Genomic DNA, 20318 nt, shown 5'->3' with positions numbered 1-20318 from the left:
CCCGAGCAAACAGCTTTCGTACACAATTTCTCCCTCGCGGTACCCGGCGCCGCATGCAGTCCGCAAACATGCGTCTAGAACATGTTTGGAGGACCCTACAGCTCTCTATTGTGCATCCGTTCAAATAAAAGAGGAATTTTCCGCGTTTCGTTTTTTGCTTTGATTTCGGACTTTTTCAGGTTGTTTGAGAGCAATTCGTATGGTTAGGAGATAAGTTTTTCGAGACTGTTTTCATTGCAAACTGAAGCAGGAAGATACTCTGTTCACAATGCTCTTTGAGATGTCTTTTAAGTTGGATGGAGAGCTCTTATTTGTAGCTAAGATAAGGTTTTTCATGTTTACAGGAACATCTAAGAGTGTTCGCAGGAAAAAATACATTCTCTGACAGGAAATACGTCTACGAATTGGTTCAAGGGAGGCGAAAGGATGAATCTATTTAATTTATCTTAGAAAGAATTCTTTCATAATATAAAAATGTTTGACTGTAGTTTTACCTGTAACAAAAATTAAAGCTTTATTGGAATAATTTTTTTTATATCTTTTTTGATATAACATAATTTTAATTATCTTCGTCCGGGATATACACTGATGTACTTTTTTGCCAACCTAGCAAGGACACCAGTTCGATACTTTAAACAAGTTCAACAATTATGTTGCTTTATGATTATGTAAGTTACTAACTTTAGTTGAATGCAATCCTGTCAGCGTGAATAAAGTTATTACAATTATTATAGTGATTGAATTGTAAACCTAATCATTATGTTTACCACATTTCGCTACCGTGCAAGTGTTCCCACGGATCCATTAGAGCATCAGCAAAGACGATCTCTTCACAAACGCGTAAGACCATTGGCTCATCGAGTAAATGAGCATTTATATTGACTAAGTACACAACTTCGATTACCATCCATGCCTCCACGGAAATTGACATGTAAATGTTTTGACTGCCAACCACTCCCCTGTTGCTACCACTAAAACTCTTATCTCGTAACCCGTAAAGGGTGTTTTAGATTAGCACACAGTCACTTTCCTAAATGGAAGCGTATGCAAATCTGTTGCTTTGACAGAGTGGCACAAACCAGCTGGTAATTGAGTGTATAAACAGATTTAATTCATGTATGACAGATGTTGATTGGCAGGTAATGCGTTATAAAGGTATCGATGAATATTTTAAAGGCTAGACAGTGTATGCTAAGTGCTTTACTCCAATTTAAACCTACGCGTTGACATCAACAAACATTACTGTAGTAAACACAATTATAGTATATCTACATAATATAACTAGAGATCCGTAGAGGAAGATGTTCAAAGATAATTCAAGTAGACAATTTCCTTAAGATAAAAACTCTCGGCCTGTCCATTAAACTAGCTGATTCAGCTTCGAATGCACCTTTGCATCGTAATGATCCTTAACCTCTCCCGATCACATCTCAAGACTCTCCGGTTCAAAGTGCGGCCGGCAGTGTAGAGATGCATAATGATCATAATTCTATCGATAAGCTTTAAGTCCTTTAGATACCTCGTGCTTGATATCGATAGGCGTATTGATAAAAATGTAATTGTATTGCTTTTCAAAAGAAACAAATGTTATTTTATTGCACTTCAAAGTAACTGGGAGGAGTAATGATGTGACACGTTGTGGAAAAATATGTTGTGTCGCTTTACCATATGTATGCTTATTTGACTACTAATAGGTGTTTGTTATATTGGTTATTAAATAAACATACTTTTTAGCATTTGCATACAATTACCAAAGGTTTAAAACAAGAATTACATTTTTAATGCACCTGAATAGGTTAAAAAAAACCATGCAATAACCGAATTATTTTTATCAATAACAAGTTGACACTATTGCGAGGTATAAATCCCATGTATAAGTATTTGATAGCGCCACTAAGCCATATCATTATAATTATTTTAACTTGCTCGTTTCTCACACTTTAGGTATATACTTACTATGAAATTTAATTTTTATTCGATAGTTTTTTCTCAACACTATGTCTTACCACGCAAAGAGCGGTGCAAGTCTTTTAATCGGGATTATCAAGTACCCGTTTGCGGATTTCATCTTTGTTCCCTTTTTGATTGCAATCTCTGATTTATCTGTTTGGGAAATCTGCTTTATTTATTCTGCACAGTTATTATATCCATATATATATATATAGTGGTGTATTTGTAGTGTTTATGACTGTAAATTGTTAATTTCAAGAAATAAATTTACTATAATCAAGACTTGAAAAATATTTCGAAACAATAGTTTAAACTCATTCTTTTCTATCCAAGAGTCAAGAGAGACACACCTAAGTATTTGCTATTTAAGAAATAAGACCTGTTTTTGATTTTAGAAGAATACTTGTTTTTTTTAAATGTTTTCACTTATTAATTTTGTTTTTGGTGCAAATAAACTGTACTTATTGTAATTTGCGTGAAACATTCGAAAATTCCATGAAATGCTGAAAGAGTGGTGTCAAATATTTCATAACAAAGGCCAACGCTAAAAGACGAAGGCGCCATATTTCTTTACCAAGAGAAAGTAACAAAATCCGAACAAAACCATGAAACCTCACGGCACCGGCATTATTTTGCAAACTTGACGAAAGTTACAGCAGCACAATACTTTTTAATGCCATTTCTTTGTAAATTTGAAAACAAAACCAACATCAGTTATGTAGTTACAAAGTTTTTTGCTCAAGAATGGTCAATTATTTATTTCTCGCTACAAAAAAAGCCAATTCTGTGAATCAAAATTACAAGGAAATAATATTATACCAGAAAATGAGCTGTGCAAATTAACTCAAGAGGCTACAGTTAGCACCTGAAAATTTACAATAAATAAATATGTGAGGATGAGATCTCACACATGGCCACCTGACCCAAAGGTAGGCAGAGTCTGTTATATGGGTATCGGATAGCTACCTACTGCTAGTATAATACAGACACAAATACAGTCTTAAAACAAATATGTGCCCCAGCTGGGTATCGAACACGGGACCTTCGGCATACCAGTCTTGGTCACTAACCACTACACCATTCGGGCGTCAGGCTTACTAAGGCGGCGTTATTGCTAAACACCTGTCCACTTCTCAGGTACCTCTAGAAGGGAAGTAAAAAAGTATGTCATTAAAATCTATATCCGAAGTTGAGCTTGATGTTAAGAACATCGTCTTAAAGCTAAAGTCAAAGTCAAAGTTTAGCGTGGCACCTGCCGCCAGTGTCGATGGCGAACTTTGAATAAATTACGATTGATTCTGCGGCTCAAGTTTACTTGTTTCTCAAATTTAACTTCGGCTCGCTTTAATCTTTCTTCGATCGTCTTTTCAAGTCACCTTTATTTGTTTAGGGTCAAGTTTCTGCTGTCGATGGTTTGGAATAGAAATAATAATGTTTTACAAGAATTTTGGATTTGATGGTTTTTTATGTTTTTATCATGCAAACGAATTTAAGTGTTTGATCTGTGGTAATTTGTGAGTATATACTCTAAATTATATAAACCAGATTAATTAAGTACCTACGTTAAAAAATATTTTATAGCACACACACACACACACACACGCACTCACGCCTTGTACTAAAGTACTCCCTTGCGGGGTAGGCAGAGGTGCATTGCTGCACCCACTTTTCGCCAGAGTGTTATGTTAGTCCCAATGTAATAGGGGGCGGGCCTATTGCCATTTTACGGGCACATCCAAGACCTGAGAACAAATATCTGTGTTTAAACAAATATCTGCCCCAGCCGGGAATCGAACCCGGGACCATCGGCTCAGTAGTCAGGGTCACTAACCACTACGCCATTCGGTCGTCAATATTTTATAGGTACCACAGATTTCCAGCTAAATATGATACACAAAACTAAATAACGCGGAGCACGTTCCAAAACGAAGTTTTTGCAATGACATTTATTTAGCAACAGCGTTCGACTTTTAGGCCCCAACTAAAATCTGGATCCCGAAATGTATCAAACAAAGCCCAATTCAAAACAAGACCACTCACACTCGGGTTTCCCGTTGGATAACAAAATAGGCTTTTTCTAACACAGGTGACGGGAAAACAAACAATCTACTCGAACCTCAAACACCAATCGAATTTTAAACACTGAGTACTTTTGCCCATGTCACTTTTCAAATACCTATCGTTTAAAGTACCATTACATTATGAAATTACTCTAGTTGTTGAACGGTTTAAAAATGTAAATTGATTGTAAAAGGTTGGTAAAACCGATTTCAAAGTTTATTATTTTCAACAGGTTTAGTTACACCAAACAGGAAAACTGAATAATTTGTTAAAATTCACCGATGAACGGAACCAATATTGATTTGAGAGAATGCACTCCAGCACCTTACGAGTACAAAAACGAATTGAAATAGAGAGACCCGCTTCACGAACAATAACAGTTTTGAAAATATTCTTACCTTTTATCTGAGTTCTCAAAACAAAGATGCTTATATGTTACAGTTTGTTCAACTTGAGACGAAACAGATGACTTACTGGGAAGCAATAAGGGTCGACATTGTTTATCCACCGTTGTACCGAACTCAGCCAGGACAGTAACACAAACAGACATGTTGCATCTGCTTTACGTGTAATGTCTCACCCCACTTTGAACTCAGTATATTATACGTGGTGGGGGAATCGCTAACCGCAACACGGCAACACTTTTTATAGATTTGGGATGTTCATTAAGGATGGCTTGTACCAAATATTTCAACGTAATTATATCTATTGCTGCCTAGCTTTGACACTACACTGTCAAAGCAAGCAAAAAATAGATTTAAAGCATTTAAATGGGTGGTGCAAGTCATCCTTAAGATTTTATTTTAACCATTAATTTTAACTGCAGTTTTTGTATTCAGTTAAGGTACTTTCGATAAGAGTCAGAAATATGATATTATATAAAATATGGAAGTCATCCATGGATAGCACCCACAATCCGACTGGAATATCAGTCTTGAAAACTGTTGTAGTAGGAATCCATTTGGAGCGTTCGATAGTGGATGGCTTAAAGGATTAGGATACTCAAAGGTGTGAAAGTAAACAGGCCCTTTCACTGTACAATTATTGAACTGTGTTTTATTTTATCTCTATTTATGTACACAGGGCGGAACAATCTTATGGGCTCTGAAGGAAAAGTAAAGTCCTTTAAAAACAGGCCAATTTTTTTTAAAGAAACCAAACTGTAATATCCTACCGAAAAAAGAAATTATTTTTCTAATTCTATATTTTAATTTTTTGAGAAAGGTATGTAGGTACTGTTAATTTTAGTATGTTCAAGTCCCGGCCGTTATGTACAAGTTATAGATATTGTAACAAATTCAAACGAGCGTACGCCATTTAGTCATAGTCGGCTTATAAACGCTTTCATCATTATGCACACACGCAGATCTGTCACTGTTAGGCATCTTGTTCCACCACTTCCTTACACTCCGTGAGCCGCGGGAAGTATAAACATAATGTTTATCCAGCTTGTGCAGCACAGAGCAGAGTTTGCAAAACGGATGTGATTCATCAATCTCGCGGTGGGGTCGATCACGACGCTCCACGCGATATTGTGTGCGCCACCAAAAAAAACTCTCATAAGATGACGGATCTGCTATCAGCCGAGCCATCTCATCTGCTAATGACTTCACGCTGAACTGCAGAGCGTCGATGTACGAACCAGGCGGCAGGAAGCGAGTCAAGTTAGCTCCGCTGAGTATCACCGGCACCGCTCCGCTTTCCATGGCTAACACGACTTTCTCAGTTAAGTAATCTACGCACAAAGCCTTTTCTAAGACTAAATAGAAGTAGTACTTCTGGCCGATGGTCTCAGCACAGTCCTCGTCTGTATACGGGCACTGGAACTGGCCGCACTGGCCGTGCGTGTCGACCTGCACCCCGTGCTTCCGCAGGTGACGCACGAAATCCTCCCGACGGCTCTGAGTGTTGCAAGTAGAAGCCACAAACACAGCATCATATTCTTTATGTTTCACCAGGTCTGTTATCTCTTTCTCTTCAAACGAGCCTGGCATCGGTCTGCGAGTCTTCCTCCACACAGGTTCGATCGCCGGCGCAACTTGTTGATGCGTTGCACGATCTATGAATGCGAAGAACGGCCAAGGTATGTCTGAGTCCAGGCGGTATGTTATTGTCAAATTGAAGAACTTGTCCAGATTTTCTGGAATGGTAGCTGTGGCGTCCATACTGTAGAAGACATTAATTTGTTTTTGGTTGTGTAAATGGTGGTCGTTTCTGGGCTTCGTCGTGTTGGTCGGGTACAGTACTGCATCGAACTGTAGTTGAGGGTTGGAGTACACGTTTGTGGAACATGTGTATTTGCTCGTACAAGTCAGGTTGTAGTCCCTTTCGAGTTTTGGAAAATCTGATTCCATATTGTATAGTAACATCGTTTTTGGTTCATTCTCTAGCACTGTTTCAGTTCTTGTTCTTGGTGATGATATTTCAACATCCGTTTCGTTTCTTGAAGCCATTGAGAAGGGTAACAAAATGACTACTTGTAACACTTTTCTGAGCTCCATTGCTTACGTATGGGAAAGAACTTATGTTAAATTATATTCCTCGCTCATTTATATTGTGTATTTTCACCCAAAAACACGCTACTGTGTAATATATTGATTAACAATACACATTGTGTAATATAATAATATTGATTTCTCTTGGTTTTACAATATTTTACATTCAAAAGAAACAAAACCATTGTTTATTTTTAGTTTCTCAGATAATATTTTTGCTTTTTCCTTTTGTTTTCAGACAGTGGAATGAGCTAAGTAGTGATGCTTACGATTTATCTGAAAGATTACATCAGAAATAAGACAGCTGTAACTGAAAAACCTACCTCGGTCACAAAATCTGCAAGCTGAAGTGGAAGTGTCTAAGAACCGATAGATGGATAGGTGAGTAAAAAATAGGTCATTTCGTGTCGACATTTTGTAAGTGTAACTTTTTCATTTTTTATAATATGTATGTATATGTCCACCAACCCGCACTAGGCCAGCGTGGTGGACTAGGCCTAAAACCTTCCTTCATTGGAAGGAGACCCGTGCCCGAGCAGTGGGGACATAATGGATCGTGATGATGTATAATGTGAAAATTGAAATAAAATACCTTAGTTAATTATCAAGCTTGCAAATTTCTCTAGCTGTAAGTTATATTATCCATTCAATCAATTTCAATGAATCCAATGAATCATTGTTTATATTTCATTCATGACTTTCATGAGTGTTATGTTACAATATTATGAATCTTGAACGGACCGGAATCGATAATTGAATTAATAAAATTATTTATGTTCAACATTATTAAGTGGCGGTATCAAATAAACGATTGTCTTTTTTTATTTCCTGTAACGTTAAATCAAATTGAAAACAAAATGTTACATTTCATTCTTTTTCTAAAGTTCTTTCGGATTAGTAGTGATTTTGATTTTGTAAGTTAACATACAAAATGTGGTGTTTAGTTTCGATGTGCTTAGTAATAATGATTATTCCCTGTCAAATTAACAGTGTATCTGGAAAAACAGAAATTAAGAAAGTGAAAAGAATTTTATTCTGGACTAAATACAGCCATCAAACAATATTCGGTTCGAAGAACGGCCATATCAACTTTTTCACCAATAAAGGATGCAGTTATACCAACTGCAAAATATTCACTAATCGGTACTACCATAGTCTCGAGGTTTATGATGCAATCGTGTTTCATGCCTATGACCGCATGTCCACCACATTCGAAACTCCTCATGCCCGAAGTCAAAAGCAACTTTACGTCTTCATGACTTTAGAACCAGCGATTTATTTCAATATTCCTCCTCGGCTCACAAACTTCTTCAACATGACCATGACTTACCGCCTTGATTCTAATATTGTGTGGCCTTTCTTTGCTGTCGTTGATCGGAATAGCAATATAGACGTTGCACCTGTGTTAAATCCTCCCTGGATCGCAACATTGCCGAAGGTTGACGAAAAAGCTAACAAAGAATCTTCCGACGTAAAAAAAATCGTGGCTGCGAAAGAAATTGAAGTAGCATGGATAGAGCAAAATTGTGATAGAGTTGCCGAAATGTATGTGGAAAAAGTTCGCAGTAATGGAATAACAGTTGACTCTTACGGTCTATGTGGTCTATCACCAAACTGTAGCGTGCACGAAAACTGTATTAAGGGAATAGGAGCTAGGTATTATTTCCTCTTTATCTTTGAGAAGGCATTATGCGTAGACTACTTATCCGAGAGCGTGGTGGATGCTCTGGAGAATGGCGTAGTGCCCATAATATTTAGTGGTGCAAATTTGAAGAACTTTTTGCCTCCAAATTCATACATTGATGGTAGTAAGCTGAGCCCGAAGGATATGGCAGGGGTGGTGAGGCAGTATATGGGGAACAAGGAAGATTATGAGAGATTTTTTTGGTGGCGTAAGCAATACCGTGTAGAGCGAAGATATTTTGAAGAAAAATGGGCCACGGGAAAACATCCTCTATGCAATTTGTGTGATATCTTGCACCATCCCCTGGCACCCAGATCTTTGCGAAAGAAGGAAGTTCGCTTTTGGTGGCAAACTAAGCCCAACAGTAAAGAGTTTGCGTGTTCGCAGCCCTTCTTTAGGTTTTTGCCAATGTGAAAAACCATGTATTGTATACTTAGATACCATAGTAGTTAATCATTTTTAAACAAAAAATTGCACACAATTAACTATTCATAACATTTTATTTTAATGTTCTGTGTAAAATATGTTCACTTTGGATGACCTGCAGTATTTTAAAGCTTTATTTTAATTGCAGATGTATTATAATACATCTGCAATTAAAAATTAAAAATTATTATACCAATACTAGAGCACGTGTTGCTATCTCTTTATTAAACAAATGTTTTATTTCTTTCTTCACAAAATTATTGTATTGAAATCATAGATCATCCATCTATACACGTATGTATCGAATATTGCCATCAAAAGGTGTATTAGTCATAATACGCTACAGAAGAAATAAATATGAATGGTTGGTTTTTAAGCATAGACATGATTTATATTTTGAATTCGGTTGAGTATTGTTACTTAAACATTGTATATGACTTATCATAATAATCAAGATGATCTAAAATGAACTAGGTATATCTAGACAATTATGGTCCTCATTATTTTAGTTGGTATCTAGACGTCGTAGGATTTGCTGATAGTAATTAAATAATATGAAGATCAGCATCACATTCGTTTTGCTACAAATTATCATGGTGTCATCCAGGAATAACAATAGAAACAAAAATAAATTGAAAAATAATCAAAGCGTGACCTCCATTAATGAGACAAAAGTCATAAGGATATGGAACCGATATCACAACGAAAATTCATTTGGACCAACAAGATCTGAAAGAGGAGTGTTTGACTTTTCTGAATGTAAAGTGTCGAATTGCATCATGAACTATCGCCAACACCAACACTTGGAAGATAGTCAGGATGCTGCGATCCTCTTTCACATTGACGATGGCATTTCTAACAGATTAGATCTACCTGTGCATTCCTTGCCACATCAACTATTTGTGTTCATGTCTCTAGAACCACCGGTGCACCTTCGTTGGCCAGAAAAACTCTCAAACTTAATGGATCTTACTATGACGTACCGCCTAGATTCAGACATACCGTCGCCATATTTTGCAATAGTGGACAAAGGGACCAATAAGACTGTAGCTCCATCCCTAAAAGTCAGTTGGAAAAATCCGAAGCCACCCAAACCAGGTTCTTATTTGAGAAAAGAAATAAACGATCTCATTAAAGAGAAAGAAGATGAAGCTGTTTGGATCGCGACGAACTGTGACGATGTCAGCCAAAGACAGAAGTACGTACGGAAGATTCGTCGGTATGGAGTACAAGTAGATGTTCACGGGCGCTGCGGACCCATAGGCCCATGCCGCGGCGACACGGACACCGACTGTTCACTGTCTCTCGGGCGCTCCTACTACTTCTACCTGGTCTTCGAGAATGCCCTATGCGAAGACTACATGTCTGATAAAGTAGTGAAAGCCCTTTACAACGGTGCTGTGCCTGTGGTTTTAAGTGGGGCCAATGTAGACAAATTCCTGCCTCCAGGATCGTACTTGGACGTCAGATCGGTTGGTCCGAAGAAAGTGGCCGAGATGATGCGTGCGCTGATGGATGACCCTGAAGCGTATGCGAGGTATTTCTCTTGGCGAAGGAGGTACAGAGTGGAGCGCAGGGGTCTCGGCTCCGAGTGGCCGGCGGGGGAGCACCCGCTGTGTCAGTTGTGCGAGATCCTGCACCAGCCGACCTGGCGCTCCTCGAGGAAGGTGAAGGAAGTGCATCGATGGTGGCAGACCAGCCGCAGCGGGAATGAATCCGCTTGTGTCGGTCGCGATACTGTAAGGATATAAGTTGTCAATGCAACAAAATAAAGGATATACATTTTGGTGAATACCTAACTTTCCGCATGATGATTATTTAAAGCTTCCAAAATAAAAAACAAACTTGAAAATGCTAAAAATCTGCTTTCAATGAAGTACGTATAAAACATCAGTCTGAAGAGTCATTGATAATGATTGTCTTGAATACTAAAACCGTCGCCCCTCCGTCATCATCACACAGTAATAATAAAAGCATATTTTGCCGTCGTATTCTGTCCATTACGTTTACGACTCGAGGGCTGTCGTTAAACGACGCATACGATTCACACGGAGTGAAGGAATCACCATAGTGATTATGTTTTACAGCTTCAGTGATTTATTTCATAATAGTTACAGCTTGAAGGGGAGCTTTTTTGAGTGAGTGCAGTTTTTGCAACTTTATTTAAGATGAATAATTTTATTGTTAAAGCTTAAATAAAATTATGTTTTTTGTGTAGTTTTTTATGTTGGTTATATTATATATAGGCTTTGAATTATGTATAGGCTACGGAAAAAACTGAATCGAACTTACAAGAATGTATCTTATGTATATTTTAAGCCTAATACATGTTACAGTTTGTTTACTATAAATTTAATAACTTCTATTTAATATTTTTAACATACTTACAGTTTTCTTTATTGTGAATAAAATTATTAAAGATAAAATAACATACAGTTTCATTTATTCAATAAATTTAACCATGATAATTATCTTTTAAACACATAATGCCACTTACCCTAAAGTAAGCTCAGTATTCTCATAGTCTCATTCAAAGGCTGAGCCCATAACCCGGCCCATTGTCGAGCCTTTTAGGCAACAGTACAGAGCCTTATGGGTTTAATGCCCATCTTACCGGGATATCCACTTTAACTAGTGGTCTCAGATGGACTTAACCCGCGGATAGTCGCGCGTGGGTCAAAAAGACCCAGCACTCTATTTATACCTCGATAACTTTTAAAATATTTGATATTACTAATTGGCGTGCCTAGTACCTTTAAGTTACCATATAGGCTAGCCGCACTCCCCACCCCGACCAGATTGCCCGCGGCACTTGGACAGGACGGACATTCAAAGTGAGTATGGGTCTTTTCGACCCATGAGCGACGCTTTGTGTCAGTATAATTTTTTTGAAATTTTTTTTATTTTATTATTTTTTCTTTTCAGAAATGTCACGTTACCTTTTAGACGATCTTTGTAGAGATCACACTGCATTTTTATGCATTAATTGTAATCCGAATATGTGAAAATACCGAAGAAAATACCTAATTATATACTTAATCAATACAAGGAAGAAGTAATTTTGTATGTAAATTTATGTTAACTTTGAAGGCTGATTGTTGATTATTTTTTTATATAAAAAGTTAATTATTTTTTTGTTACTGAGAAGAATGGTTATTAGTTTAGATAAAACTAAGTTTTTTTTATTGATAAATATAAAATTAATAAAAATAAGCTGTAATTTATGTTCCTATGTAGATAAATAAGAACATAAAGCATAGTACTTTTGAAACTATCAAAACATATTTTTTTTATCCATAAATTCATAAATAATTTTGATTCCAATATAGATTTATTACTAACCTTACGTTTGATGTACAATAATATCTAAATTTTCTTTTTTTTTCGAGAAAATAGATCAATTTACTTTCGGGTCTAAAAGACCCACATGCGACTGTTTGTGTCACGAAATTTGACGCGAGCACTGGCGGGTTAAGGGGACACGACTATGATATATCTTCAAAATATTAAGAAAGGAAGATAGGTATTTTAAATTGGTACAGTTTAGGGTACTGCCCGAAAACACAGAACAATAAAAGCCAAGTAAGTATAATACTGTCAAATACGAGTGACTACAAATTGAGAAAAAAAATTGAGCTTATGACTTTGTTTTTCATACAAAAAATATGAAAATAATTGGGAATAAGTACCCATACGTACTAAAAAAACTTCTTGTATCCATCTCGCAGGCCGGTTTTTTTGGGAAAGGTTTTTTTTATTAAGTATGTAATCTCCGCACTGCTACCAGCAGCAGTAGCTATATAAGGTATGTCTGCGTTGTTTGCCGCTTCATCAAAAGATCCTCGCATTCGGTAGGTTAATGGTAAACCCACTTTGTATTATAAACAAGATCTACGGAAGACGTAGTCCCGGCAATTAATATAAATTAGTTTTGATAGTGCTTTCCTAAATGGCGTGCTTATGTGTTGTTTAGCATAATGTGTTTGTACAGTAATAAGGATATATAATAATTATTTCAGCGTAGTTCAACTAGTAGGTACCTATAACAAATGGTAATGACCTTCTTACATCCTGGGCCTCAAGTCTGCTAATGAATGGCGGCTCAATGCTGTGTCGGCTGAATGGTTTTCCGACTTTAGGTATCTGTTTTCTCTTTGTAAGTGAGTCCCAGTAGTGCAATATGAAACACTTAACACTTATTACTGTTTATTAACGTTAGTTCTTTAAAAAAGATGCAATAAATATTTCCTACATAATAAATACCTACAGTGCGAAACCCATGCTGCCGACACACAACTGTGCCGCCATTCCTTAGCAGACTTGGGGCCCTGAAAGCTTACAGAAAGATAATCGATAGCTCATTTATAACCGACTTAGAAAAAGGGGGAGGTTCTCAGTTCTTCTGAGTATGTTTTGTTTATGCATGTCCACCGATATCTCTGAAAATCTTATTTTATGTAAACTTTTTTCACCTACTTAATTTGTAATTGAGTAAATTAATAATAATAAGTATTTTCTCTCTCAAGCTTGAAAACTACGATTTCGACGAAAATAAGCCTAAAATTCCTAGAACTTACAAACCTGGAGAAACTTCTCCACAAATTGTACCTAAAAGTGCTGCCAAATAATTATAGCGGATACAATTTCATCGCGATCTTTAATTAAACTTTAATCAGACGTTTGCTTTCAAACGTAACCCGATAACCGATTAGGAGACGATTAACTTAATAATTGTTAATTTGGTGATCTAATTAGTGGGCTAATTGATACTCTGAGTAGTGTATACTGTATAGTGTACTTCGCAGGAGGGTCACTCTTTAGTGACAAAAAACTAACGGACGAGAGCTGTCGTGCAATCGGCACGTTTAATACAAGGAGATAGAGTCGTGGGTCGCGCAGCAGCGTTTCTTAACTTAGTTTTTCGTCATATGAAGTGACCCCCTGAGTTATCGTTTGAACGTGCAATTAGTTAGTCTCTGATTACCAGCAGCTTATGATGTCCTGGTAATTTATAATTTTGTAATGTAGGTCTCTGATTCATTCAACTGATATTTTTAAAATTCATGAATTGTCATTTTGACTACCTTTTGTTCAACCATAAAAACGCGTTTTTTTGCTACTTCATAGAAGTGGCCATTTTGGCTTACTATTATAATGCCATGCCATGTTATAGCTTAGTATATTTAAATACACGGTCACACTTACTCACTGATAATTTTAAATACCTAGACAGTCTACCGTTTTGAAATACCTTGTAGGTATATACGATATACCTAAGGTAAGTAATTTTTAATACACAATAATATTGACTGATAATGTTGCTTAGGTACTTAAACGTTTCTATCCTACGAGTAATGATGTGTGTAAAAAAATATTCATCACAACAGCCTACATTAACTTGATAGATGTCTTCCTAAATGTTATTTCAAAGGGCTCTGTCAAATGTATACCAACTTACGTTTTTAGATATATATTGTTATAGGTACGAGTTTCTCACAGCGATGCGATTAAACGCAATTAATTTACATCATAATTCATATATGCATGTACTTACATATTTTGGACCTACTGAGGGACCTGAGGGTATTTAATTAAGGACAGTGCTGAATTATTTATTAAAGTATGTCACAGAGCTGGGAATATCCCAAGGTCATCATAACGTTCAGAATGAAAAGCTCTGTGACATACCTACTTCCGGATGTGCACCTATGAAGACTCAAAAAAATATACAGGATATTTTTTTACATATTTTATGCAAGCAAGTATTTTAATTTTTTACGACGTTTCAGAGCGCTGCTGCGCGATCCACGACTCTATCTCGTTGATTTAAACGTGCCGATTCCACGATAGCTCTTCTTCGCTCGATTTTCGTCAGTATAGAGTAACCCTCCAGTGGTTCCGTGTTCAGTTATTATTATTATTGACGTCGCGAGCTGAACATTATTAGCTCGTCGATCATGTTGGCTGCCATTTTTATGTTTATGACAAGCCGTCAAGTTTGCTTAATATACGCGCCTTTTCACTTTCAGCATTTCGTTTTGTAACTTTATTTTTAATTTTGACTCTGTAGTATATTATGTAAGTACCTAGCTGTACAATAATTTTCCAGAAAAATGTAGGAAATAGGTACGTAACATACTACTTATTTGTTTTTCAAATTTGATTTTAATTCAGAGAAAGTTAACTTTGCATTGGTAAAAGTAGGCGTTAGTAACGTAGTAGTTTTTTTACTGGTACCCCTAAATTAATAAAACACTGTTGTTTGTGTAATTGCTCTCTGTATTTACCACCCTAGTGTCTATTATTTTCTATACATAATGTCTGACATGTTGGAATTTGAAAAGCTTGAGCTTGCTTGAGTTTTAACAGAATGGTGCTCCGGGAGCAGGAGCGTCCTGAAGTCCCTTAAAATTTGCGCCTTTTACATTTATCATAACTGAAGGGCCCGCAGACTAAAGCACATAAGTCATTTTTACCTATATTTTTTGTTAATCGCCAGGGGCATTATTTTGGCTCGACTCATAGCTGGACTAAAACACACATGTCAAATCACTATTATAAGTAGCTAAGTCTCAAATTGTTCCTTATGAACATTTTGAAAGCTACCAATTTGTAATCAGGCTAAACAACATAAGTGAACTTATGTGAAAAGGAACTAACACTCCACAGTCACGTTGTGCCGATAAGGAACGACTTATGTTATAAGGTACCTAATAATTTTAACACCGTTTCTCAAGTGTCTTACTACCCACTAAATAAAAAATATATCTTCAAAGAATTTTGTTGAACAGCAGTCAACTACGGGTGGTCTACAAGTGGTTAGGTACCTACACGATATTTTTTATTACAATCCTGTGGGATATAAGTGTTATTTTGCTTCAGTCTTAACTTTGATTCTATTTTAAACAGTACGTTTAATCGTTCATATTGTGTGAAGTGAATTATTGTTAAAAATGAATTTAGGAAGAAGAAAAAAGCTAGTGGAACTGGCGCAGCTCAGCTAGCTCAGCTAGGATTAAAGTCCCACAGCAAGTAAGTGTTTAACTGCAATATGTATAAAGTATAAACTAATGCATATTTTCATAAATACTTATTAATTGAAATTGATTATGCTTAGTTTGTCTTATACTTTATACACGGTAAAAATCAAAAAGAAAACGAAGGCACCATAAGTGTGGTGATGACTTCTCAAGCAATGGGATCAAACAATGACCCATACATGGAGCCAGTACCATACACATCAAACACATTCAGAGGAGTCGAGATCAGGTACGAAGATTCAGATGATTCTATAGCTGACCCCGACTTTTTATTTGTCAACGAACCGGTCTAGTCGAAAACAGGAACACATAGAACTAAAAATGTTACAAATGATAGTTCTTCTACGACTTCAGACTTAGACATTACAAATGAACCACCTGCCGTTGCTGGATTAAGCTTGCGTGTGTTGAAACAACAGAAAAAAATGCGTAGTACAGGCCAAAGTTACAAAACATTAAAATGCAGCATGTAGAATGAAATGTAAGAAAAGAAAATAAAACAGCAGACAAGACGTAATTTCCCCGAAGCTGTTCAGCAATGCTTTGGTCGATGTCTTTAAAACGCTGGACTTGAAAGGACAAGGCATAAACATCAACGGCAAAAACATCTTGCACCTTCGATTTGCCGACGACATCGTCATTATAGCCGAATCTGCAGGAACTTCAACAAATGCTGAACAGCCTATTCAAAGCTTCACGCCAGGTTGGCCTCGAGATGAACCTGGATAAAACTAAGGTTATGTATAATAACCACGTTTTACCGTGTCCAATAACCGTTGATGGCATGACCCTAGAAGTTGTTCAACAATATGCAGCTGGGTAGAAACAACTTCCAATCAGAGGTCAATAGAAGAATACAGTTGGGCTGGGCAGCATTTGGCAAACTTCGTCAAGTCGTCGCCCATACCACAAAGTCTCAAGACGAAAACGTCTTTGATTAGTGTGTCCTACCGGTTATTACCTATGGGGCTGAAACGTGGACACTTACAGTGGAACTGGTTCACAAACTGAAGGTCACTCAGCGAGCTATGGAAAGAGCTAATGCGAGAGAGAGAGAGATGCTTGGAGTCTCTCTGAAAGATTGCATCCGGAACGTAAGAACTAAAGTCACCGACTTAGCACACCGAGTTAGTAAGCTTAAGTGGCAGTGGGCTGATCGCATCTGTCGAAGAACCGATGACTGATGGGGTAAACGTGTTCTGGACTGGAGGCCGCGACAAGGCAAACGTAGTGTGGGACGTCTACCGGCTAGATGGGGTCACGACTTCGCATCCGATGGCGTGCTTTGGGAGAGGCCTACGTCCAGCAGTGGACTGCTAAAGGCTGATGATGATTATTTTGTTCAAGAATAGCTTAGACCGAAATAGTGATTTCCAGACTATGAAAATGAAGAGAAGATAGTGCCCGATGCTATACCATTGATGTCCAACAAACCTATATTCAAAGAGAAAAAATATGATATTTCTTAGTTTTACAATAATTTGCGTTCTTCTGAAACAGCTCGGAACACACTCCCAGATGTTTTCAGTAGTGAAGAAGAGTTCAATAATTAGATAATTATGATTCATACACACACACATCTCTTCTGTGAGTGTATGATTAATATTATTATCTGAAATAAAAGCAACACTTCACTAGGCCTAATCACTTAAGTCATATCTAAGGTGTACTTAGTAAATAATACGTATCACATAAGTCACTCAAAGTCTGCTTTTGACTTATTTTTTATAGTTTTTTATGTTCATCTAATGTATTTCATGTTAAACAATGAAAGTGTAATAAATAAATTATTAAATTCCAAATACATAGATTTTTATTATGTTTTTTGTTGTTCCTGTAAAAACTAAAGTGAAAATGAATTATGACTTATGTACTTTAGTCTGCCGACCCTCCCTGTAAACACCGTAAAAGGTTACTGAGCAACATAAACAGAGGCTTCACCTGTCTCAAGATAAAACCGAAAACAGATATTAACATAAAACTCGTCCAACCCAAAAACATTTTGCATCAAACCCTGCGCTAAACACCCAGCGTCATAAACACACAGTCTTTATGACAGCATAACGGACCCTCCCTTTACTCGATTTCATGATTCGCCGATTTTAGTGTTAAAAATTGTGGGCAGACATTAATATATGGGGGGCCGGGCCGTCCGGGGCCACTGCGGCTTTCACGGTCTAGTTTTCCGGGTGTGTGTTTTTTTATTTAGTCTAGCAGTTTAGCTCTTGAAATATATGTGTCGGTCGTTTTTTTCGGACGGTCCATCTGTTGGGAGGCGGTCTCTAGTTTTCGGGAGTTTCGGGTGCGAAAACGGGAAGTGAGTTTCACGTTTTACGTTTTTTGTTGAATGAGAAATTTCAATTTAAATTGAAAAACGCCGGCTTTTGTTCAAAATTTTCAGCTCAGACAAAAAAACTGACAAGTTATTGATAGAGGTACCTAATTATTGAAATCAAGTAACATAAACGATTTAATAACATCGAATCATCTCCAATGACATATAGGTACCTACTTACATATAATATATAGGACAAACACTACTAAAATCATTCCACAGATGGAAACGAAATCCGAGAACTAACAAGGATCCGTGTCACCCCTATCTCCCCTCGTTTACAGAACTCATCTCCACTTACTATCACATCAGAACATAATGTTTGCGGACGCCTCCCCTATATTTGTATGCGAATGGCTTCCGAGGAATTATTAAATAATCTGAAATGTTATCATGTTTCCATTCTAACGGAGAATATGACAATACCTTTACTTTCAACCTAAACATAAACATAATTTTATTGCGAAATAAAACTTAGCTTAAATGGTGCATATTGCATAGTGCATATTGCATAGTGCATATTGCTAGTATATTGCATAACCGAGTTATGTAATTGTTTATTTTTATTTTGTATTTATCATTATCGGGTTGTCCACTTACCCGACATCTCTCTCAGCACAAGCTTGCTTGTTTTGGGTTGGGATCCACCAACCCGCACTAGGCCAGCGTGGTGGACGAGGCCTAAAACCCTTACTTCATTAGAAGGAGACCCGTGCCTCAGCAGTGAGGACGTGATGGGTTGTGCTGATGATGAGTATTTATCATGGGGTGCAAGAAAGGAGGCTCTTAGAGTGAAGTATCACAGTATCACAGCCAGTTTGCTAAATTTTATAAACATTGAATAGGAAGTGTCATTTTGTAGACAAAATATGTATTCTATTCTATTCTATTCTATTCTCTGTGGGGGTGTAAGTACCTGCACCTGGCTCTCTCGAATGGAACCTTTGTGCATATCCCCAAGGTCTAAACTGCCTTCCTAAGCTTGGACCATTTCCACACCACGCTGGTCCACTGCGGGTTGATGGGTTCACATATCTAGATGTGCTAGATCTAGATATGCAGGTTTCCTCACGATGTTTTCCTTCACCGTAAGAGCGATGGTATACATTGTACTTAAGTTAAAAGAACTCATTGGTACATGTCAGCGCCGGGATCGAACCCGCATCTCTGGCGTGAGAAGCGGGCGCTTACCCGACTGAGCTACCACCGCTCCAAATATGTAATAATCTCATGTTTAAATCCAGTAGGTACTAGGTATAGACATCTTACTGTATTTCGATAGTTATTCAATGATTATTTTTGTAAAATTTAAAACAAGCGAGTAAGGCGCGAAAGTGATTAAAACGTGCTTCAGTCTGTGTTTCAGTTTTTAAACAGCACAACATTTTAATGAAACACGCAATATTTTATACAGTGTCGGACAAATTACTCACTCGGATTATTTAAAAATAAAAGTATGCAGTGTGTTTAATGTTGTTTGTAATTAATATAATTTGTTGATAGAGCAACTAATAACAATAATAAAGTAATTACTATGAGTTTAATATAAGTTTAGATGAAATTGATATTTATGTTCTTTCTAGATACAATAATTGCAAGGATAATTATTTCCTGATCCTCCTATAGATTGTATATTGCAGTAATCTTGTTATTAAAATTCAATGAGCAGAAAAGTAATCCCTTCAGATCCGAAAAGGGTATTAATATTAAATACCTTTTATTAATTGGAAATATGAACCAAAAATGTATAGGAAAGTTATGAAAATATGACAGTCTATTTTTTATACACTGGCTTTTCAAATATTATTATGTATACGTACCTATGCCTTATTATTTGCAGGTAGTATAGGTAGATAGATAGGTAGATCATATTTATTCTAGCTTACGATAGGTACAGGTGCACCCATTATTGTGTATAGCATACATAATATGTATATATCGGTAAGATTATTTATTCATAAGTATAAGAATGCATTGCCTTCTATCTTTATAATGAACAAACTTGTCAGGGAAAATAACATAACTTTGAATGGTTCCAGTAAATGCTAAAAGAAATATGGCAGAAACCATTTTAAAAATGTGCTGCTACATTATACGACAAATTTAGAAGAGTCGTTAGCATAATGTGATGTCCTGTTATGGTACATTAACATACCATTTGGTTGTAGCCATGTCAATTTTGTTCCAATTTCAAACATACCTGAAACAATATAATTTTAATTAACTGTAATGCAAAAAAAGTGTTTTAAAAAGTTTCAAATAAATATTTAGACACATCTGCATACTTAAATATTTTTAAATATCCCTATTAGATGCCCAGATCTATT

At 36.7% G+C, this 20318-nt stretch overlaps 2 protein-coding genes across 2 annotated transcripts in view; both read right to left on the bottom strand.

Annotated features, from left to right (window-relative positions):
- The window catches only part of LOC105384857 (contactin-1a), a 218191-nt gene that overhangs the window by 51271 nt on the left and 146602 nt on the right, over nucleotides 1–20318 (bottom strand). The window lies entirely within an intron of this gene.
- LOC119691057 (alpha-(1,3)-fucosyltransferase C-like) lies at nucleotides 4431–7071 on the bottom strand. Its single transcript, XM_038107532.2, has one exon. The coding sequence runs from the start codon at nucleotides 6510–6512 to the stop codon at nucleotides 5310–5312; it is 1203 nt and encodes a 400-aa protein (XP_037963460.2). The 5' UTR covers nucleotides 6513–7071; the 3' UTR covers nucleotides 4431–5309.

This window comes from Plutella xylostella, chromosome 25 (assembly GCF_932276165.1).
Source record: "Plutella xylostella chromosome 25, ilPluXylo3.1, whole genome shotgun sequence".
NCBI classification, from domain to species: domain Eukaryota; kingdom Metazoa; phylum Arthropoda; class Insecta; order Lepidoptera; family Plutellidae; genus Plutella; species Plutella xylostella.
Note: the sequence above shows the minus strand (reverse complement) of the source record. Positions and strands in the feature narration are given on the sequence as shown.